We start from the raw sequence: 20,783 nt of genomic DNA on the forward strand, positions 1-20,783 counted from the left end.
ACCACCTTTTTATCCGGTTTCCTCTTGGCTACGTGTCTCAATTGCTTTCCACATACAGGGATTCGTGCTGGGGCCGGGAAGTAAGAGACGTCACGATCTTTTCTTAATCATGGACGCATTTAATTGAATAACAAGTGCAAATGGCGTACACACATATTGCCCGTGAACGACATCTCTGTTACACAAAAGGGTAACACGTCAGCAACTACTCGCGGCACGCGAAACAGGATACATAAGCGAGTAGCAGCGGCAATACAACGGTGCCTCAATACAGAGTAAACATACAACGACACAAATGATAAAGTGATAAATTAATAAAACCGCGCAATGTCTCAATACGCCGCATTCCTACCCGCAAAACTCGTTCAAGTAAAGGAGGTGAAGTTCGTCTCACAGAATGTCCATGTAGTCGGAGCCTCGGAGTTGGCTGCTCGAGTCGGGGCCGAAGGTTGGTTCTTCACGTCGCGGTCTGATCTGTCTCCTTCCGTCGCCGTCTACTTCTTTTTCTCCCCTGGGAGAGACTCTCCTCACTTCTCCCCTTTCTTGACACGTGGCCGCTTTTCTCGGGTTCCCACTCTGCCCTACCGGGGCACCAAACCAATCGCCGCTATCCACGCAGCATATTTTCTTCTCAGTCGGAGTGTATTATCTTCGGCGGCCGCCCCCGTGGCCTACACCAGTAGAAAACCCTCTCCCAAACAAAGCCGAGCAAGTAACAATGTACAAACTCGAGCCTCAGGGAGAGTGATGGGCGAGCCGTCCGAAGACACCTTAATTACGGGCGAACAATGGTCCCGATGTTTCCGGTACTTGGTGAGCCGATGTCTAGACCAAGTTTCAACGTTTTCATGCTGCTCGGTGTCTCCCGCTAAATTCTCCGTAGCCGCCGCTTCTTCGTCGTTCACCGCGGGGGGTGGCCATCTGCGCAGAACGCAGTAATGAGTCCTGGAGCCACGGAGGTGGACGGAAAGGCATACTGGATCCGGCACAGGCGTTTGCCGCAAAGGTCGCATTCCCCGAACCAACAAAAGGTGTTCTGCTGCTCCCCCATGCCATAGATCTGAAGGGAGCGCGCCGATTATCTCCACCCTACGTTGTCACAGGGTCCGTAGACGACAAGGCGCCGCCTGGTCCTCGTGTTTGTGCGGGGGAGCCCGTGAGAATAGTAGAAATAATCCTTCTGGTACTTCACTCCGGAATGCCCTTTATGCGTGGGTTTGAGAAACGAGCATACACATCTTGAAAGGAGCGGCGTTCAGTCCGTGTTTGCGGGGACCTCACAGCGCCTACGCTCGCGCAGCCATCGGTGGTGTGTGTGCGTGTTTGCTTCTGTGCGTGTGTAAGTGCGTGACGCTTCAGTGTGTGCCCGGGAAGAGTGCGCATCGTGGATTCGCCCAATCCACGTGGACACTAGAGGTGCTCGGGGCACTGACCTACTGACGCTGTGCTCTGCTCTCGGCCACCGACGAGAAGCCCTGCTGCCTTTTCCACCATGGCTCCTGCGCGAGGCCAGCTTACAGCTGCCGGCCAACGCCAGGGCGCCTCACAGCCAATTCCAGTTCAGCCTCCCTAATCCCCGGCGAGGCCCGGCTTCCGGCAACCTTCCAACTCCGTCATCGAGCCGAAAATGCGGGGCCGCCAAACCACAACCAAAGCGGCGTCCGCCGGACTTGCGGCTGATCAAGAGCAGCAACAAGCCATCAGAGAGCCCCCTTCCGTGCCTCTGACCTCGCACTCGGGCATCGCAACCAGCGGACATTGCCGCGCTCTTCCGCCCCTCCGCGCGGTGGACGCTGTCCCGCTTCAGCACCACGAACACTACTAATACTTTTCTGTCCTCCCTTCCGCATATTTTTATAGGGTCATGTGTTTATTTTTATCATTTTTTTCTCCTTTGTCATCATTTTTTTAGAAGCAGTTACAGGGGTGAACTGAGGTTAGCTGTCGCTCATAGCAGTGCCATTTTAACTGCATGGGTGACGTCCGGCTGCCTTTGCAGACCGGTAAAGGGACAATTTAGGAGAGGGGAATGTGGGAATTGAGGCTAGCCAGCTGCCTTTGCGCGGGCTTTGCCGCCTTTTCTGCCGTTCTCATGTCCCGGCACGTCTCCCCTCCTCCGCTGTCGGCCGCGCTGGGAGAGCGGAGTGACTTTTAACCCCCTCACCCGGTAGCGCATTTGTAATCTGCAGTAGATTCAACGCATGGCAACCGCAGCGGCGCGCTATTGGTCACACTCTCGCAGAGACACCGCTGCGACGTGCGCCTAGCAACGGCCGCCGCGCCTCATGACGAAATACTCTCGTTCTCGGAGTGCGCCCTGAAGGAATCCCTAATGGCCGTTCCTTTCAGCGCAGATGGGAAGAAAAGGCTTGCGCTGTTTCGTTCAATGCCCGTGGCATTTTCGTCTCCGCCTGTGCACCACGGACTGCTCTCGCGCGTTGACTGAGGAAGAGGCGCTTGGCGTGGCGTTGGACTAATTTGTGGTCGAGTGTGCATTTTTCGTGCGCGTGATTTTTTTTTAATTCAGTGAACATTTGTGTTGACGCCTGCGCCTTTTTGCGGCCTTGGCCCTTCAGCAAGAAGTGATCTGCCGTTGTGTCCTACTGTGCGATTTTTTTTTTACAGTGAACACGCTTGGCTTTCAAGTATATTTGGTGCCGCCAGTGTCTTGAGCCCTCGCCTTGTCGCTCGACGCGATCACCTTTGTGTTGAACTACTCGCCTCCCCCCCCCCCCCTTTTTTTTAACTTAGCGGCGCGGAATACTCTGGTGACCACGTGTTTCAAGACGTGATCGCCGCGATCGCAGTGTGTTGTACGGCTATAGCTAGTGAAAGCAGCGCATGTGAAACATCGGCGCACAGCGCGATCGAATGCGTCAAAGACAATGAGAGCTCATCACCTGACGTCGACGTGCTTCGAGCAAACATCACCGATGAACGTCACGCCTGCAGCTGGGTAGAAGACTACGGCTTGAAGACGAATACGTCATGGGTTGTAGACTTCGTCAAGCCAACAGCAAAGTGTGAAAGGTAATGCAAAAAATGATCTTATAACTCCAAAAATAACTTACGTCGTCTCTGGTGATAAAACTTTATGTTTTGCGGATAATGTCCAACGATGCGCCGTCTCAATGGTTGTGGACAACGAGGAGATGATCGGTACGAGAGGGCTAGACTCCGCTCATTCAGTGACATTTCTCAAATATATAAAAATAACGAAACACGCATTCCCACCGCCTAGCCGCAAACTGGACACCCTTCAGGTGATTCACCGGAGTTGCCTTCAAACCAAAACTTAATGCGCTTACAAGTGTCCTCGCATGGGGGGCAGAATAGAGTGCATTTTTCTTTTTCTCAGAAACACTACAAAAAAGAACGAAAACTTAAACAAACCTGGTACAACATGGCCGTAAGTTTTCGCAATTACATCGGCGAGGCAAAACGTATCTTCTATAATAATAGAGGAACCACCTCAAAGCATGTATTCTGGGACTGTGAAATAGTTGAGAAAAAAGTTGTATTACCCCCCCTCCCCCCCCCCCCTGCACTTCCCAGATGAACTACAGGCACAGTAGAGACTGCAGTGACTAGCTTAGATCCCCAATACCAACTTTTAACTTTGTGCCGATTCCAGGAAGCTATTGTGAGAGTGTCTCTCGACTCCCCCCGGTTTGGCTAATACAAAAGCAATTCATTAGCAAAATATTTAGTAAAATTGTCTCACTCAACAATTTCTGTGCCAGAAAACTAATTGACTGAATCCCCTTTTCTTGGAATTGTGAGAGCATCAAATGCCATAAAGTTCCAGCTTGCACAAATAAGAGCTGATGGTCACGATAAATTCAAATGCAGAGTTTGTGCAGGCTTTACAACTGTGATCTTTTGTTCAAATTTCAAGTGTTGTGGCAAGCCTCTAAGATGTGTCCACGGTAGCTAGTAGCTTTGCAGCAGGATTGGCATTTTCCGTGATTTATTTATCCTAATGATGACAATGCAGTCACTGAACAAGTGAAAATGAAAACTCACGAGAGACACCCTGAGATCTGTAAGAGCCCCTTGATTACTACTAGGAACCTGTACTAGTCTCGAAACGTCTCTCATTTGTTTTCGCCTAAACTTGTTGAGTGACTGGAACTTTATTATCATGTTTCCTCACCATCTGAACTGTCGTCAAACTCTAACCTACAAGCTGAAAATGTCTTAAATGTGCTTCGGTAATGCAAGAAGTAAAATTAATGATTGTGTTTTTGGCAGGTTTGTTGAGTTCATCCTTTCAGATGCCACCTGTGAAGAACTGCCTGTAAATGCGTCAAATTGACACATGATTTCAAGGCCGTCTATATTCTATTGCAACAACAATAATTTTATAATAGATTGATTAGGCATTTCATAGCAGTTAATTGAAATTGAGCTTTTATGAAACATCTACTTATTCTAAAGACATTCATATTTGATTCTTGTATATATAGAATGAAATCTCAGACTAGATATATACTGGATATTGGTTTCTCATTTTAAGGATATTGAGAAAAAAAAATATATTTCGAAGTGGCTCCAGCGAAGCGCTGCATTGAATGACTCGTCGACTATGGTAGTGCTTCTGGAAAAGTGATTATATGCAACAGTAGTGTGAAAACTGAAGTTAAAGACATGTTTATTAGGGAGGAGGTTGATTATTTCATCTAAACTTCATTGTATCTTGCACTTTTTTAGCCCCTAGTTGACACAACTAGCAAAAACAAGTGATGTACACAATTGTGTACAAAGCGTCTAAAAGGGTTAAACGCACTGCAAGGAGATTTGTGCAGGTACCTAGTAAGTGCTCAAGTAACTGGTGTATTTTTCCTTTGATCAAATGGCATTTGCAGGCAAAGCAGACCCCTTTCGTTGCTGTCACTGAAATTCTAAATTCGTACTGCTTTGCAGGATGGTGTTCCACAAAGTATGGCGCTGCAAAGAGACAAAGCGGGAAAAATCATGTGGTGAGGCTGCAGCACACTGTCCAGCAAAGATTGACCTCAAAATCAAGAAGGTCAACAGAAATACAAAACGTAATGATGCCTTTTTACGTGGGGAAAAGCCACTGCCAGCTGTGATAAAGCTCTTTCATCACAAAAACCACAGCCACAGCACTGCAGCAACAGACGCACTTTCTCGTCTTACTCCAACAATGCAGACCAGAGAGACCTTTTTGGCATACTTTGACAGCGGCATGTCACCAGCTGAAGCCACCAGGCTTCACGAGAGCAAATTGCTTGTGCAAGAAGATGGGTATGCCCTCGTTGCCAACTCTGCAGTGAACCCAGTGCCTCCTGCCATATACTACTGGCACAGGCTCTGCAGAGAAAAAAACTTTGGAAAGGATGTAGACCCCCTCTTAAAGATAGCTGAGATGCCACTTTATGCTAAACATGGTGAGTTGACTATTACAGCACTGCACTTACACCATACGTTCCATACTTGCTACAGCTGTCTAGTGGTTATGGTGCTTGACTGCCAACCCAAAGGTCGCAGAATTGAATCCTGGCTGGGGCAGTTGCATTTCAATGGAGCCAAGATGCTAGAAACCTGTCTGCTTAGATTTAGGTGTGTTTAAGAACGCCAGGTGGGCAAAATTATGGTTGTCTCCGTATATAGTGTCATGATATCGTGGTTTTGAGACATAAAACATTATTATTATTATTATTATTATAATTGCATTATTAAAGGCTATTAAAATCCTAAGCCCTACTTTGCATGCATTTTTAGAAGACTTTTAGTTACAACAGATCTTCAAACCAATTTTCTAAAATGTTCTGTCAGTGCAGCACTTAATTCACAGATTTTGGACACTGCTAAAGCACTAAGAGAGCTGTAGAGGTACCACACTTAGCGTTTTCAGTCACAAAAGATAATACATCCAATCTTATAACAGTTCAGTAAAGTTTACAATACTAACATGAGACATTCATGTAATATTGTGGTCAATGTTTCAAAGGGAATCCATACAAGTTCCTAGAATGAAAAGTCATACATCACGCAGTTGCATATAGTAGAAGCAACATTATTGCCACTACTCACAAGCTATAGATGACACCCAATGCTAGCAAAAAAGTTCAGCATAGAGTAATGACGAACAGAGCTACTTTCTTTCGTAAAGGGTCATAATGTCATCACCAGGGTGCTGTAACAATGTGTAGCCGATGCAGGATGACATGCCATAATTTTGCTTGTAACGAAATTGAGAAGCACATAAAATCAGTGCACAGAGATCTCTTTATGAAAAAACTATCATTCAGTCCCACAGTGAAAACGGTTTGAATACTCCAACATGCCTCTATATTAATTGCATACTAGGTGTCACTTAGTAAATATGTTTGCCTGTTTATGAAAGTTTCAAGTGACGAATAGATGAAAAAAGTGGAACAAGTTCTGACTGTTTATTTTGCTCTATAATATTCACTTCCAGCTTAAATTACTAATTTGTAAATTGCTAAGAACACTGGATAATAAATTTGTGGCAAAACAGAAAATGAGTACCACATCCCAGAGCTTCATTTTCACAAAACAACTGAGTACCATACAAGCTTTTCCAACTATCTCTTGGGCTAACTGCACCTCAAGTTACAGAGTTGCAGGTGGTGCTCCTCTGACTATTACTCATCAATGCTGTACAGTTAGCATTTGGAACTATATGTGGGCTATTAATGGCTTGTCACCAAACATTTGGGTCAACAACAGCTCAATGGTCACAGCACACTACAGCTACACCCTGAGGTGCTTAATTCCAGCATTTACATGGTGTGGATGAGATTCTAGCTCGCATCGGCATACAACTTTTCAAACTGATACCATAAAAGCTGTCGTCAAATAAGTGGATGTGGAGCCCCTGCAGCCCAATGTAACACACAATTTTTCCTTGAAATAAATACAGAGGTCATACAAATCAATATTTTCATAGCTAGTTATTTATTCAGCCGATTCAAGTCTTCAAAAAATATGTCTTCCTGTATTCTCCCTCACAAGAGTGGAAGCTTGGGCTAGTTGGTGCGTATTCATATTTGCAAGGTGTTTCAGCGCGCGAACAAAGGAAAAAAGGACGCTCTTTCTGTCTACCCTGTCCTTTTTTCCTTTGTTCGCGCGCTGAAACACCTTGCAAATATGTATTCTCCCTCACTCAACCTTTTTTCAGATGCTTGCTTGAATACCAATGTAAAAAGAATTCTTTACATTAACTGTGCTTCAGTCATGTACCAGTTGCTGTACCTCTTCATGCGGTCATTTCTTCTTTCTGCCCAATTTTTCGTCGGAAGCATTGAGGCAACATGCACAGGTCTAACGCCCATGAAGCAAATGACCTGCTATTGACCCATAAGTCATTAGTATCTGTAATTGTTGTGCAGGCAACCTTAGAGTGTGGACCATCTTCTGCAAAATTACTCTGCAGACAGCATTCTCAACTACCTAGTTTTGATAAGAGGTATTCAATGAGCTCTTCCTGCCAGGCAGCACCAGTGCGTGCGCTGCCATAGCCCTGGTTGGTCAGTGATCTGGGTTATGACAGCGTGTTATTTGGTGGCGGTGCACATCACTAACCCATTTTCTTATGAAAATATTAGCAAAACACACACTGCCGAGAACTTTGGTTGTGGAATGATGATGTTTATGCGCGAAAGCACAAATATGGCGACTTCCATGCTAGGGCCTCTTGCATATGACGTCATGTGATTACCTCCATTATGTAAGAATAAGATAGTGTTTTAGTAGATAAAGAGTACTATAGTTGAAACCTTTTATAAGAGACAAATGGATATAAGAAACACCAGTGTGCTTAGAGTAAAATACAGATTGATAGGAAAAATGCATACGTGGTAATCTGTATTAAGAGACAAGAATTGCTGCCCGGAGAATGCCACCTATTAAGGGGTTTAGCTGTACTAGGCATGGTATCTGGAGAAAAAGTCAGTATTCTGTAACCACATTTGTATCTTAGCAAAAGGCGGAATCTGATACTTTTGCAGATGGTTACTCACAAGACTGATCCATTCAGTCATTTGACTACTGCATCTCACTTTCCTTGTTTTTTTTAACACTTGGTGGTTGGCCTATGCTTACACCCCAAAGCCTTAAAAACAATTGTTCTGGAAGTCGCCCGCTAGCATTTCACAGTGTGCGATTCCCTGATACAGCTCTTTTATAAGCCACTGTGGTAACCATTTCGATTACACTACGAAGCTGCGGCACACCGTAAAAAGTGCGATTGCATCATCCACAGGTTACATCCACGGATACTTAGTGACTTGCCTGCTCTGACTTGTCAACAGAAGTCGTCAAAAAAGACTGCGGCTCGCAACTTAGTAGCAGCAGCTGTCATTCTGCTGTCATATGCACATGTTCACCTAAAGGATGAGTAAGATGTCATCCAAAGACTGACAGCGATTTCTGCTATTTAAGCTGCATGCAGGACGCAGGTTTCGCAAACTTAGTAACTGTGTTGTACTGTGATAATGTCCACTGCAGAGAGATTGGCTTAGAGATGCTGGGCAATAAATACTTTGAATTAAAATTTAAATATTTCATTCATGTTGCCTGGTGTGCAGAGAGTGTTAATAGCGCACACCATAGAAATGAAAAATGTTTCTTTTCGGTGTCTGAAAATCGTGTTGGTACTCCTTTATGGCATGCCATTGTAAATAAATATGTGTTATTGCTTCTTAAATTATGAGGTCTATCTTGATAAAAAAAAGTATCTTCAGTGTTCTTAAAAAGTACCGAAGTGTGTACTGGGAGACTATTGAGAAAATACTGTGCTTCCAGTATTTGAAAACCTAATGTTTGAAGCTATACCTAATAAAGTGACGATTGTTATAGGATGCAGACAACAGCCTTGAAGCGCTGATTGAGCAGTTACGGCGAGTTCATGCAGAGGAGAAAAGCAATGCAGTTTACAGAAGGCACTTCCTCAGCGGCAATAAACGCCTCCGAAGGCTCCAAGAGCAGAAGCGCGGTGTTGGTGCCATGATGGCAATGAACGCTGCTTTAGGTCTGGGTTTACGTCGTGGACGATATATTAAAGTGCAGCCAACAGCAATTTCAAGACGACGTCCAGGACTAACTAGAGGCTCCAAGCGAGTAGCTGCAGGACGACCAGCGAGTGGCCCTTCACCCAAACGGGCAAAGAAGAGGCGCCATGTGCTACAGCAAAGTGTGAGCCAGAACATTCCTCATGTGAAGCTGCATGGCTATGGCCATTGAAGTGATGTTCTAGTGACTACCTAGTGACTACTCGGGGCAGAAGATTGAGTGTGTGTGTGTGTACAATGGTGCGTGCGCGTGGCATTCCTGGCTGAGGCACGATGTTCCCATGGATGCATATGGTCACGATCATGCTTTGACAGGACAGCTGCCCATGGTACAAGCTTGCAGGGATGTTACATCTTGCAGATCATATACAGTAGACTCTCATTGAATGGAACCTGAAGGGACCGGGAAAATGTGTTTCATTTAACAGGAGTTCTGTTTACTGAGAGGTGAAGTGGGTTGCAGCATTCCAGTATGAAACCAATCATAACAGAGAAAGTTGTTCCATTCAAGCAGCAGTTCAGTTTTACAGATTTCCATTTACTGAGAGTCTACTGTATGCTAGAAAAGACAGAAAATCAGGCATGAAGGCAACCATAGTACAAGTGCAACATCTTTCTCACCAGGTTACGGAAGAAGCCGATCAAGTTGGCAAGCCACTCGGTCCTGTTTTTCAACTACTTCAACAGTCTTCTTTTTTTTTCAACTATTCCACCTGCAGGTGTATTTTGCCAAAACAGTTGAGCAATTTCTTCCCTAAGTTGCTGTCCTGGTAAAGGAGTTCTGCCGCCTTGTGATCGATGCCCACAGGATTAGTAATGGATGTGTCTTCTCTGGAGAGCTGTAACAGACGCCCTGACGGCAGCTCAATGGCAGCATGGTGTTTTATGGGCAATTTCTGGTTGCTTCCCACTGCCTAGAGTGACTCCTCTAGATGGCTCATCAGGCTTGCCAATTACCATTCGTAATGCCTGCTGATTCAGAGTTGCCTATCTCTATCACGTATTCTACATATTTATTATATAGGGACATGGCACAAGAGCACTAAACACATTCTTTGACCACTATAACAAGTTTCACTCTAGTATTAAATTCACTTCATGTTCTTCCAGTGAAATTAACTTCCTAGACAAGATGGCATCCATTGAAAGGAGAAAATGAGAGATGACGTTTAATTTGATGACGCCAAGAAATGCGGGAATGAAGAACGCTGAAAAGCCTACAAGCTCGCGTCTAAAAATTATGTAACAGCACTAAAAAAGGCCAAAAGTTATTACTTACAAAACGTGTTACCATCCATGCTAACGAACGATATTAAAAAATTCTGGCGCACAATAAACCCTAAACCCGACGACGCAATCACCCTAGAAGATGCTAGCAGAAATCAAATTCCTTTTGACTTATGTGCAAACATTTTAAACGATGTTTTTTCCTCTCACTTTTCCCTTGATGCAAATGATGTTTTACCTAACGCAGAACCCTTTCCCCATCCCACTATGCCTCCAATATGTATTGATTGCAGTGGTGTTGAAGCGATAATTAGGTCCTTAAGATTGTCTTCCGCTCCTGGTTGTGACCAAATTGACCCGAAATTCTTAAAGAGTACGTGTGCTCCTTCATCGGTCATACTAACAATGATCTTTCAGCAGTCACTCAACCAAGGTTGCTTGCCCGCTGAATGGAAGATCGGGAAGGTGACTCCATTTCACAAAGCTGGTAACCGCCATTCCCCACTTAATTACTGACCTATATCACCAGTATACCGTGCAAAATATTGGAACACATCTTATTTTCGAACCTTGTAAAACTCCTCGAATCTAATTCATTCTTTACCCTAGCACACATGGTTTCCGAAAAACATACTCCTGCGAGACCCAACTGGCATCTTTCACACATAAACTGAACGTTATGCTGGATCACTCTTCTCAGGCCGACTACATATTTTTGGATTTTTCTAAAGCGTTCGACAAGGTTTCCCACAGTTTATTAATGCACAAATTACATCAACTAAACCTTGACAGGAAATTACTAACTTGGATTGAATTCTTTCTTAACAATCGTTCTCAGTATATTGCTGCTAACGCGGTGAATAGCCGCCACACCGCTGTTCAATCTGGAGTACCGCAAGGGTCAGTGCTTGGTCCTCTTCTTTTTCTTATTTATGTTAACGACTTACCTACGTGTCTTTACTCTCATGTGCACCTATTTGCTGATGACTGTGTAATATTCCGTGAATTAAGCTCCGATGCCGACGTAACTGCTCTTCAAACTGACCTTACTGCTGTCTCAATTTGGTGTCAAAAATGGTTAATGCAACTCAACGTCAACAAGTGCAAGGTTATGAGAGTGTCTAGAACAACTAATTCACTTCCTACCTACTCTCTCAATGATCTTGCATTGGATACCGTTTCTAGCTATAAATATCTAGGCTTACACATAACCAGCCCTTTCAATTGGGCAATCCACACTGAACACATGAGAGATGACAGAGAGATAAATAAAATAAATAAATAAATAAATAAAACACATAATTGGAAAAGCAAACAGAATGCTTGGGTACCTACGTCGCAACTTTGCTAAAGCTCCTTTTTCCTTAAAACTCACCCTCTACAAAACATTGGTTCACCCTAAATTAGAATATGCTGCCTCGATTTGGGATCCTGTACCTGCCAATCTATTACACTCAGTCGAAACGGTTCAAAATAATTCTACCCGCTTTATTTTTTCCAACTATAACCGCACCGCAAGCATATCGGCAATGAAATCTAGCTTGAACCTACCATCTTTAGCATCTCGCCGTCAGTTTCTTCGTTTGTGTCTTTTTCACAAAATATATCACCATCCCCAATTACATAATGAGCTTATTTCACTATCAGATTATGTATCACCTCGTCTAGATCATCGTCACAAGGTCGGAGTTCCATTATGCAGAACAAATGACTGCCACACATCATTCCTACCACGCACGAGCATCGAATGGAATCACCTTCCCCCATCAATAGCAACTATCCAAGATCATGAATTGTTTAAAAACGCCATTAGCTAAGACTGTGTGAGTAGGAGCCGCACCACTGTAATAACTGCATATCCATTGCTGCATTTCAGTATTCCTTTTTTTCTTTTTTTTTCTTTTTGTGCTAATACCACTCCCTTCTGTAATACCTCCCGGTCCTGAGGGTACCAATAAATGAAATGAATTATTTTTGTAATAGTTTTTGCAGTGTTATTCGTATAAGTTTACTTGATATTATTCATGCATGATTGTCTGCCAATCCTGCTGCTTTGCCAACGTGTAAACGGAATTGGGACCTCGCCAAGCTCTTAAACTTTTAGTCCTGTACTCCTCCTAATCAAAAGGAAATAAAATGATTGATTGATACACATCACATAAAATACAGCTTTACTGTTACTAGTTGAAATGTTGAAGATCGATAGTTCATTGTCACAAGTGGTACGTTGGCAAAACAGGACAAGCTGTTAATGTTAGATTGAATAGGCATCGCATGGACACAGGGAAAAAATAACCAAAAGCACTGGCACAACATTTTATTGTAGCAGTTCACGACTTCAACTGTATACCTCAAACTTTACATCCTACAAACTACCAGTCCCCAAGATAGAGAAACTGTGCAGTCACACCATATTAAAAAGTTTAATACACTCTGACAACCATAATTCAAAGACACGTGTACAACCCCTCCTCCCCCCCCCCTTTTTCATGGAATAGCCTCTTTCCTATTGTGTCGTGCAACCTCGGGTGTCATTTCAATTCACCAGTGTATTCAAGATGCCTGTCTATGCCACTGGATGGAGCGAGGTGTCCAATGATGTCCGTTTTCTGTAGCCAAACTGTGTGGCCACACAAGTCATGTGACTCATGAAATGCTTGCCAATAACCCCTTTTTCCCCTCCTTTAAAAATGTGGTAAAATAAATGTTGGACAACATTCTCTAGTATCGCCAGAGTTTCGTCTGCGTTTTGCCACTCTACACACCGTCGTGTTGCCAGGCCTCTCCATCAACCTGCCACAGGTCACACCATACTACCTGGCAATAAAAACAGTTATGACCAACTCAATTCATCATTGTAGTCTGTCATCGTCTCCTTGTACCCCTTCCCCACTTTTTTGCAGTTGCCCTCTCCTCCTGCTTAGCTTGGATTGCAGGAGAGGGAATGAAGTGTACACACATATGTGCTAAGGGAATCTGTTACAGCACCCACACTTTGTCAACCATTTTGTTATTACAGAGCGTGGGCAACACGGATATTTGGGCAAATTGGTTTCATTTCATTAACAAGAGGACAAAGAAACATCAAGACAAACAGTGATCCTATTTGGTCGGTTGTGAAAGGCTAACCACTTTTATATAGAAGACACTTCACTGCAGTCACTGGCCACGTGCCATGCTGTCTGACACTTTTGAAAAACGTATTCGAACAGTTCGGTCAATGAGCTGCGCATGCAAACATTTCTGTACTCGCTTATATATTCTATCTGTAGATTGCTTACTCGAACACCGTCAATAACCTTGATGATGCTGATGAAGAACACGACGCATTCTATTATGTCTGTATTTGACTTGATTTATGAAGTGAAAGAATAACATGGTTTCTTAATGCCAAAAATTATTAATCACACAAACCATCATTGAATGAAGACTGTGTTGACACTGTGCTCCATCAGTGCACTCCATACCACTGCTTTTTCAGACTTGAAGAGCCTGACTGTGTTACTGCTATGCCTGGACACTTGCTTAGAAGCAACCTCACCGAGCTTTCCTATATGTCCACAGCTGAACATACTAGGTGCCGATGAGCAGTGCATGTGCTAGACTGTCTGCAATAGCTCCAGCTTGAGTTGCCTAGATAGGAACCATGTTCCTTGAAGGCATCTGTGTGGTTAATCTAAGGCACGTTGATCTTAGCACTGGGGCTCTGTCCCGATATACACCGGGATCTATGGTGACAGCGTCGCTGCACAGCTGATGTGCCGTGAGTTAGTGAGTGTGCTGTCGATGCGTGAACAGACACTAGACTGGAGCGTGTTTTATATGTTTCTGCATGTGCAACGTGCCTGTCAGTTCCATCCTGCGTCCACATTGAAGCCTCTATCTTTTGGAGAAATTTTTCTTGTGTGTAAAAGGCACAAGCCAACATCATTACCACAATCACAGACTGAATTCTCTTCACAATATTGTATATATGATGGAATTTAACAATAAAAATCTGATCAAAATAAGCACTTTATGTTTTTATGTTGAATGGCTTGGCCATTTTGTCATTCCCATAACACACAGGACCAGTTTGAGCATGACAATCTCGTGCAACTTTCAGAATACATGTACTACAGTCAGAGACTGCATGAAAGATCACTGAGCGCCATCTTCTTCCATATCTTGTGCATCTCTGATGCCTAATAGCAATAATTTCCAAAAAGGTGACAAGTGTTTTAAAGTGGGCTTGCTATTTCCATCAGATTATAATTGACTGAGGGTTGCAGCTCATTACATGTTTGCCTTTGGCATGGAGAATAAATACTTGTGATACTTTTGCTGTTCCTTTGTCTAAACCAGTTGATCTAATTTGTGTAATAGCTCACTCGCATTACAAAATAAAGTACCGAGACATCTGAAGCCTTTTCAGTCTTTGTTATAATTTCTCACGTTTCATACAACACTTTGTAATGTGGCTTTCCCCATCTCGCACATCGTGTAGAACTTCGCATTTTCACCGAGAAAAAAGTTACTAGCACGCTTGGTAATTAATTCATAATGCCACCGAATTCGGTACATTTTGAAACACCACTTGCCCCCAGCCCTTTTTAACTAGCTCAAATGATACGAGCGACAGTATTCACAGCAGCGCAAGCACCATTACTGCGGACTCTTTTTTTTTTGCTATGTGTGAACAGCATGTCTTTGCATACGTTTTTTTTGTGTGTGTGTTTGTGATCATGCTGCTCGACCAATAGGCGCCAAAAACTGCGGGAACTAATACAGCGCACCCATCAGAAAGCTTCCCTGATGCTGTTGCGAGTGAAATATGGTCAACTGGTACAAGATGCAACTTACGAAAGCACCTGCACGAGTTCCTTGAGAAAACAGCTACTAATGAACTGCAAACACATCAAGGTAACATGTTACGCAGTACCAAAATCGGGTTTTTCATCTAGTTCTGCAACAGACAGTAGTAGCCGCACTTATTTCAAACACATTATTGAGAAGAATTAATCGTGCTTTCCTGAAGGAATCAGTTAGCAGCGCTATTTTTAGGTAACGCAACAGGGTCAGCCAACACGTTTTTAATGGTCAATTCAATTTTTGTGGAAAAGCGTTCCGATTTTTTTGGCACCCCTAACAGCTTTCGTGTGGCACAAGACTGGCGTATATCGTGTAACTTGTTTTATCAGAAGCGGAGTTAATTCTGCACATTAAATACGTCTGCAGCGTGCCCGAGGATTCTGCAGTCTGCCGCCTTTGTCATTATTCGAGAAACAGGGCAGTAGTTGGTTACTGGTAGCAAAACAAGCACAAACCTGTACTCCTGGTTTCGTGACTGGTTGGGGCTCTCTCCATGCTCCAAAATCAGCTTGTACAAATACTTGTTTATTTTCACACTCATGCTAAACATTACCTGGTTATCAGAAGCGTATTTCTGCACCATAAATCACGAAATGACTGCCACATGAGTCATCCGCGAGTGTACGCAGATGCCGTATTTACATACTGCCATCATTTTCAGCACTTTGCTGTTGATGTCGATGATGATGCAAATGCTTTTATTTTCAGACTTTCAAACTTTTACCTGCTAACGTTCACAATAATCTTTAAAATTATAACTCTTATTTTATTACTTACTACTATTCATAATTTTGTGTGGCATTTCAAAAATGTATACGCAACATAAAAAAAATTTTTTTTACATTTACACAAGCTTTGGAGACAAAATCCGAGTCAAGATAAACCAACACACAAGCAACATGGGCGCCCTGAAACGGTGCGTTCGCAGTGCGTGGTTGCTTGTTTTACAGACCTCCGTGTTTCGTAATGTCTCTGCCATTGACAACTTGTGTTTTCTTGCTCTGCCACGACTAACGACAAAAAGGCTCTAGCATTGATAAAGACGTCCTGCGAAATAGCGGCTCAATCAGGTTACTGTAGTCAGGTCGTCTGCAGCTCAGTGGAGTATGTCTTCAGCCACTTTCACTGTCACTGCCCTGAGTATATTTTATGCATGCATTTTGGTTCTGCCTTAACATTTTTCTTCTAGCTGCTTTGATGCTGCCATGTTTTTTTTTTCTTTTTTGATGCTGCTTCGCCATTTTTGCATTGTGGTTATGTAACTCTCTTTTTCTTATTGACCAACGTTGTTAGTTCAACAAATTTTATTTTATGCATTCATTTTGTCAACTTCATGTGTTGCCCCTATTAAGCTTTTTCTAGTTGAGAAGAATTTAGTTCGCTTCTTACCTCTGTGCACCATTGCTGCTACAGAAACCATTTCATTTCGTTCGTTCTCTCTATGTCGTTATAATTTCCGTTTTCTAGTACATCGTCCTATTTTTTAAGGGCTATCCTGGATTCACGCTAGTCGATCTCGGCAAATATTTCTTGCCCTAATTTTACCTAAGTGGGCCAGTTTCTTAATGGTTATAACTAATAACTTTTATCTAAGTCGGCATAGTTTCAGAAAAGGTTACTCATGTTACACTGAGTTATTTAGGTTCATGACTAATATTCACTGTAATCTAGACACAAACGATAGAACCAATTTCCCCTTCTTTGATTTCGCTGTGCGTTCAATACTCAAACTAATTACCATTTGATTTCTACATTGTCTATCCTTTGTATTCCTTCATTACCACCATCTTGGCTACAAAAACTTTCATTCTTGGTGGTCAGCTACATCTCGTCTAATGTTTTCGACATCACCTGCAGTGTTGCCCAAGGCAGTGTGCTAAGTCGGTTACTCTTTCTAATATACATTAAAGGGGCCCTGCAACACTTTTGAAATGGATGTCACTGTTGGCTCATGATGCCTCACAAATCACATACCGAAATATTTTTTTGAATATGCCGATTACAAGCGGAGTTCGAGGAATTTGCTGAATACTTCAAGCGCTTTCTCTTTTCGTAAAAGCGAGTGCACTGAAGGCAACTTGGGTAGGGACACAAGGGGGCAAAAAGATGCACCCTTTTGTCAGCGCACGTCATGACCTTGAGCACTTTCCTTTTTTTTTCTTAGAATGCATGGCTACTTTCAGGGTGAGCACAAGCGCTGGCACATGGCAGCAGTTGCAGTGGCCACAGTATTTACATAGCCTATGATGCTCAAATCAGTCAATGGCTGTGGACTCGGGTATGACACAGTAATCCAGGTATAAGGCATCACCTGTAGAGAGACGGCGGAGCAATTGCTGGCCGACTTTGAAAATTAATTGTGAATTTTAGACTGCATGCTGCACTCTAATGTTCGCCTCATGTGCTTACGGGAGCTGCGACTACCAATCAGCAGCGTTTTCTGACAATGCTAAAAAAGAAAGTGTTGCAGGGCCCCTTTAAGGACTTACCCGCTGACCTTTCATTCTTGATTTAGTTACATGACAACACGTCTATCACCTATTGCAGTATTAATTTATGGGCTAGTTTTTCTTTCTCTTTTTTTGATGATCATTTCATTTCTCAAATGACCTTAACTTGATGTTCAGGTAGAGTGCAACTCGGCAGAACTCACTCATTGTACGATTAACAATACCATTATTTCAGCTGCCCCTTTATACAAATAAATATCTTTGTGTTTACCTTTCATCAGATTTATCCTATACTACGGCGTGTAGCAGCTATCTCAGCAAAAGCCCAATCTGCAGGTTACCTCCATGGAAACTTGTGCAATGCATCTTCTAATGTATATGTATTATCATAACTTATCTTTACCCACATTTAGAGTAAGCTTCATCTAGATGGTCACCATAACGAGATTATCTAGTCCATATGTTGGAAGCCATTACAAATAGGGCAGGCAGATTCACCTACAATAAAACATGACACCATAGAGTTTCCTAAATATACACTAGAGAGAACTCTGGCGATAGTGTCTATGGCAACCACCATGCATGGCAAATCAGCAAACAAGGAATGGTGCGTAGTACACGGATTCGTCCAATCTTCATACATCTGGATTTGTGTGTATTCGTGTGGCTTGGAGCTGTTTTCTCACAAAACGAAAATCGGCAAATATTCAGTGATGGCACTTCACCACGTTATTCTTCTAGGCTTACCATTTCAAATCAGGTCATGAAGTTCAAAAAAGTTTCTTTTCTTTGAAACAAAACCAAAAACCGCAATAAATGAAGCCACAAGTGGGGTTCGCCACCCGCAAGTACGAAGAGTAGGCAAATCTGTGTACTACCCATCATTCCCAGGGTCGCTGAACGATCACTGTGCCAAAGTCCCCTCTAGTTAATTTTAGTAAACCATGCATGACATGGCCCAGCCACATCACTGCTCTTATGTGTCTCTTTCACTGGTAGAGTATTGTGATGAATTTTAGTACTGCTTTATTCTCCTGTGTACACGTCTTGGCACATTCACAGCACAATTAGTTTCATGTGCACTCATGGTTACACGCAGGCATTTAAGTTGTCATTACAACCTAGGCACTTGCATATTCGAATCAGTCTTTTGTATCACATTGCATCTAACTGTAATTATAAAATTTTTAGTAGACTTTCAGTGATAATCTGATTCGTTACATGTTGGTATTGTGTAACATTATTGCCCCTTGCCATTTGTAGTTTTTGTTTTACTGTTTTTTCCTTGTATTTTTTATCTGTCTTTCAGTTACTGATGTCCTCCTATCGGCGTGTAAGGTATTTTGAATGAATAAATCAACTGGCTCTTGGTCTTCTCACATTGAGGGCTACCCTCACCAGCCTATGATAATTACATTCTACCTTGCCCCTAACTTCTCTCATGTGCATTGCCTGGGTCCCAGGATTATATAAAATCTAACACTCTGTTTCTCTGTGAGGACTTTCCATATCCTCTTCCTGTTTATTTAATTTCAGAAAAAGGTGTTCATTATGTGGAGTTCATTTCATTCTTCTAACATGTGTATTATTTAAGGGTGTGTGAATATTCATGTTTAGAATTATAATTGAGTGCTTTGGTTCAACTTTCAAATACAGGAAAATATCTAAAGTGTCTAAACACAGCCTAATTGCGCAACTCTGTTAGGGTGGTGTCCAAAAAACTAATGCGAAAGTCATTACAGTAGGCTTTAAAACTCTCACTGATACCCTGGTTTTAAAGCCAGCACATATTTCCCTTGAGATTATGCCATTCCTGCATGTCGTGGCTCCAGCAAAAAAAGGCAGGGAATGTAATGGAAGACTGTTGTATTGCAAGCAAAAAAAAAGTCAGATCAAGTCAAGAAACTAAAAATTACTGCACTGAGCTTGTGAACAAAAGAAAGGTTTGAAATACTGGAAAGAGTTTTGAACTGCACTTTATACAGGTATTACAAAAATTGCTTTCTGATACGTTCTCATCTACTGAGGTGGCCAGCGACCGCAGGTTTTTTGGCTGCTGGAAAAATCATGAGATCACGACGAGAGCCTGAAGACTTGTAATGAGGCATGACTTTTGTTTCTTCATGACAATGTGTTCGACTGCAGTTTCTCACCATGCTGTGTGCTCGAGGACATGAGCAAATTTGATTTTCTTAGTTATTTCTTTTAATTGTCAATAAAACCTTTAGTATTCTATTTGATATTTTTCGCCCCTATATGGCACTACTTGATCCAAGATAAAGTTCTAGTTTCAACCCTAAAGTTAATATTGTAGCTCATCATCTCACCTTTCTGTTTCCTACCTTCACACTGAAGTGTTTCATGACTATGGTGCACTGAGTATAGTTCTCTTGCATTGCATATTCAATATACTTGCCTATTACTGCTTCTTCACAGTAAAGGGCAAACAGAGGAGCGAACGCCTGCACCACTTTAAGTTTATATCTTATTTAGCTAGATGACTAGGATTGCTGGCCCTTCACAGACAATATTCAATTCTTGAATGTTTCCGGCAATGTTTTTGTGAACTAGAAGCCCTATGCCGCACTCTTTTATCGAAAAGCCCTCTGTAGCAGTGTGCCCATTAGTGCTGTATGTGCCTTTCCAGTTCTAATATCTCTAAGGTCAATTATATTCCACTCGAAGTTTTCCAAATCTTGAAATAACTCTGCTAATCTAACTGCACTTGAGATGGTCTTTGTGTTCAACATTGTGCAGGACAGATAACCACAGGTCAGTTAGAGCTATAGTATAGGTACCAAGGGATGAATGCCATAGGCAAGGATGGCAGCGGGTTGATAAAGTCACAAAATATGAAAGTTCACTTACATAAAGTGAAACCAGATCCCACAGAATAGGGTTAGTTGCATATTATTGGCAGAAGCCTTTGACCTAGCGTGCACATAAAATAATAACTCAAAAATTATGAATGGTGATGATTTGCTGGTATCTAAAGCTAATATGGAGGGATACAACAGGATGTATGAATTGTGTTAAAAAAAATGCCAGGTCTGCACAGAAGACGGAGCACAGTCACAGCAAGAACTAGAAGAGCGGCCTTTCAGAGCCTTTTAAAACGCTCATTGGGTAACTACTGCAAGCAAAGATGCATGATACCCACTAGGATACTAATAATAAAATTTCTTGGGTAGTA

The 20,783-nt window shown here is 42.6% G+C and overlaps 1 protein-coding gene across 1 annotated transcript in view; it reads right to left on the reverse strand.

The window, feature by feature from the left end:
- Window positions 1–4,630: 4,630 nt before the first annotated feature.
- Window positions 4,631–20,783, reverse strand: part of LOC119166664 (tartrate-resistant acid phosphatase type 5) — a 389,636-nt gene continuing 373,483 nt past the window's right edge. The window contains exon 6 of the mRNA XM_075883351.1: window positions 4,631–4,950. Within this exon, the coding sequence (XP_075739466.1) occupies window positions 4,894–4,950 (57 nt within the window). The 3' untranslated portion in view covers window positions 4,631–4,893. The remainder of the gene's footprint in view (window positions 4,951–20,783) is intronic.

This window comes from Rhipicephalus microplus, unplaced genomic scaffold (genome assembly GCF_043290135.1).
Source record: "Rhipicephalus microplus isolate Deutch F79 unplaced genomic scaffold, USDA_Rmic scaffold_16, whole genome shotgun sequence".
NCBI lineage: Eukaryota > Metazoa > Arthropoda > Arachnida > Ixodida > Ixodidae > Rhipicephalus > Rhipicephalus microplus.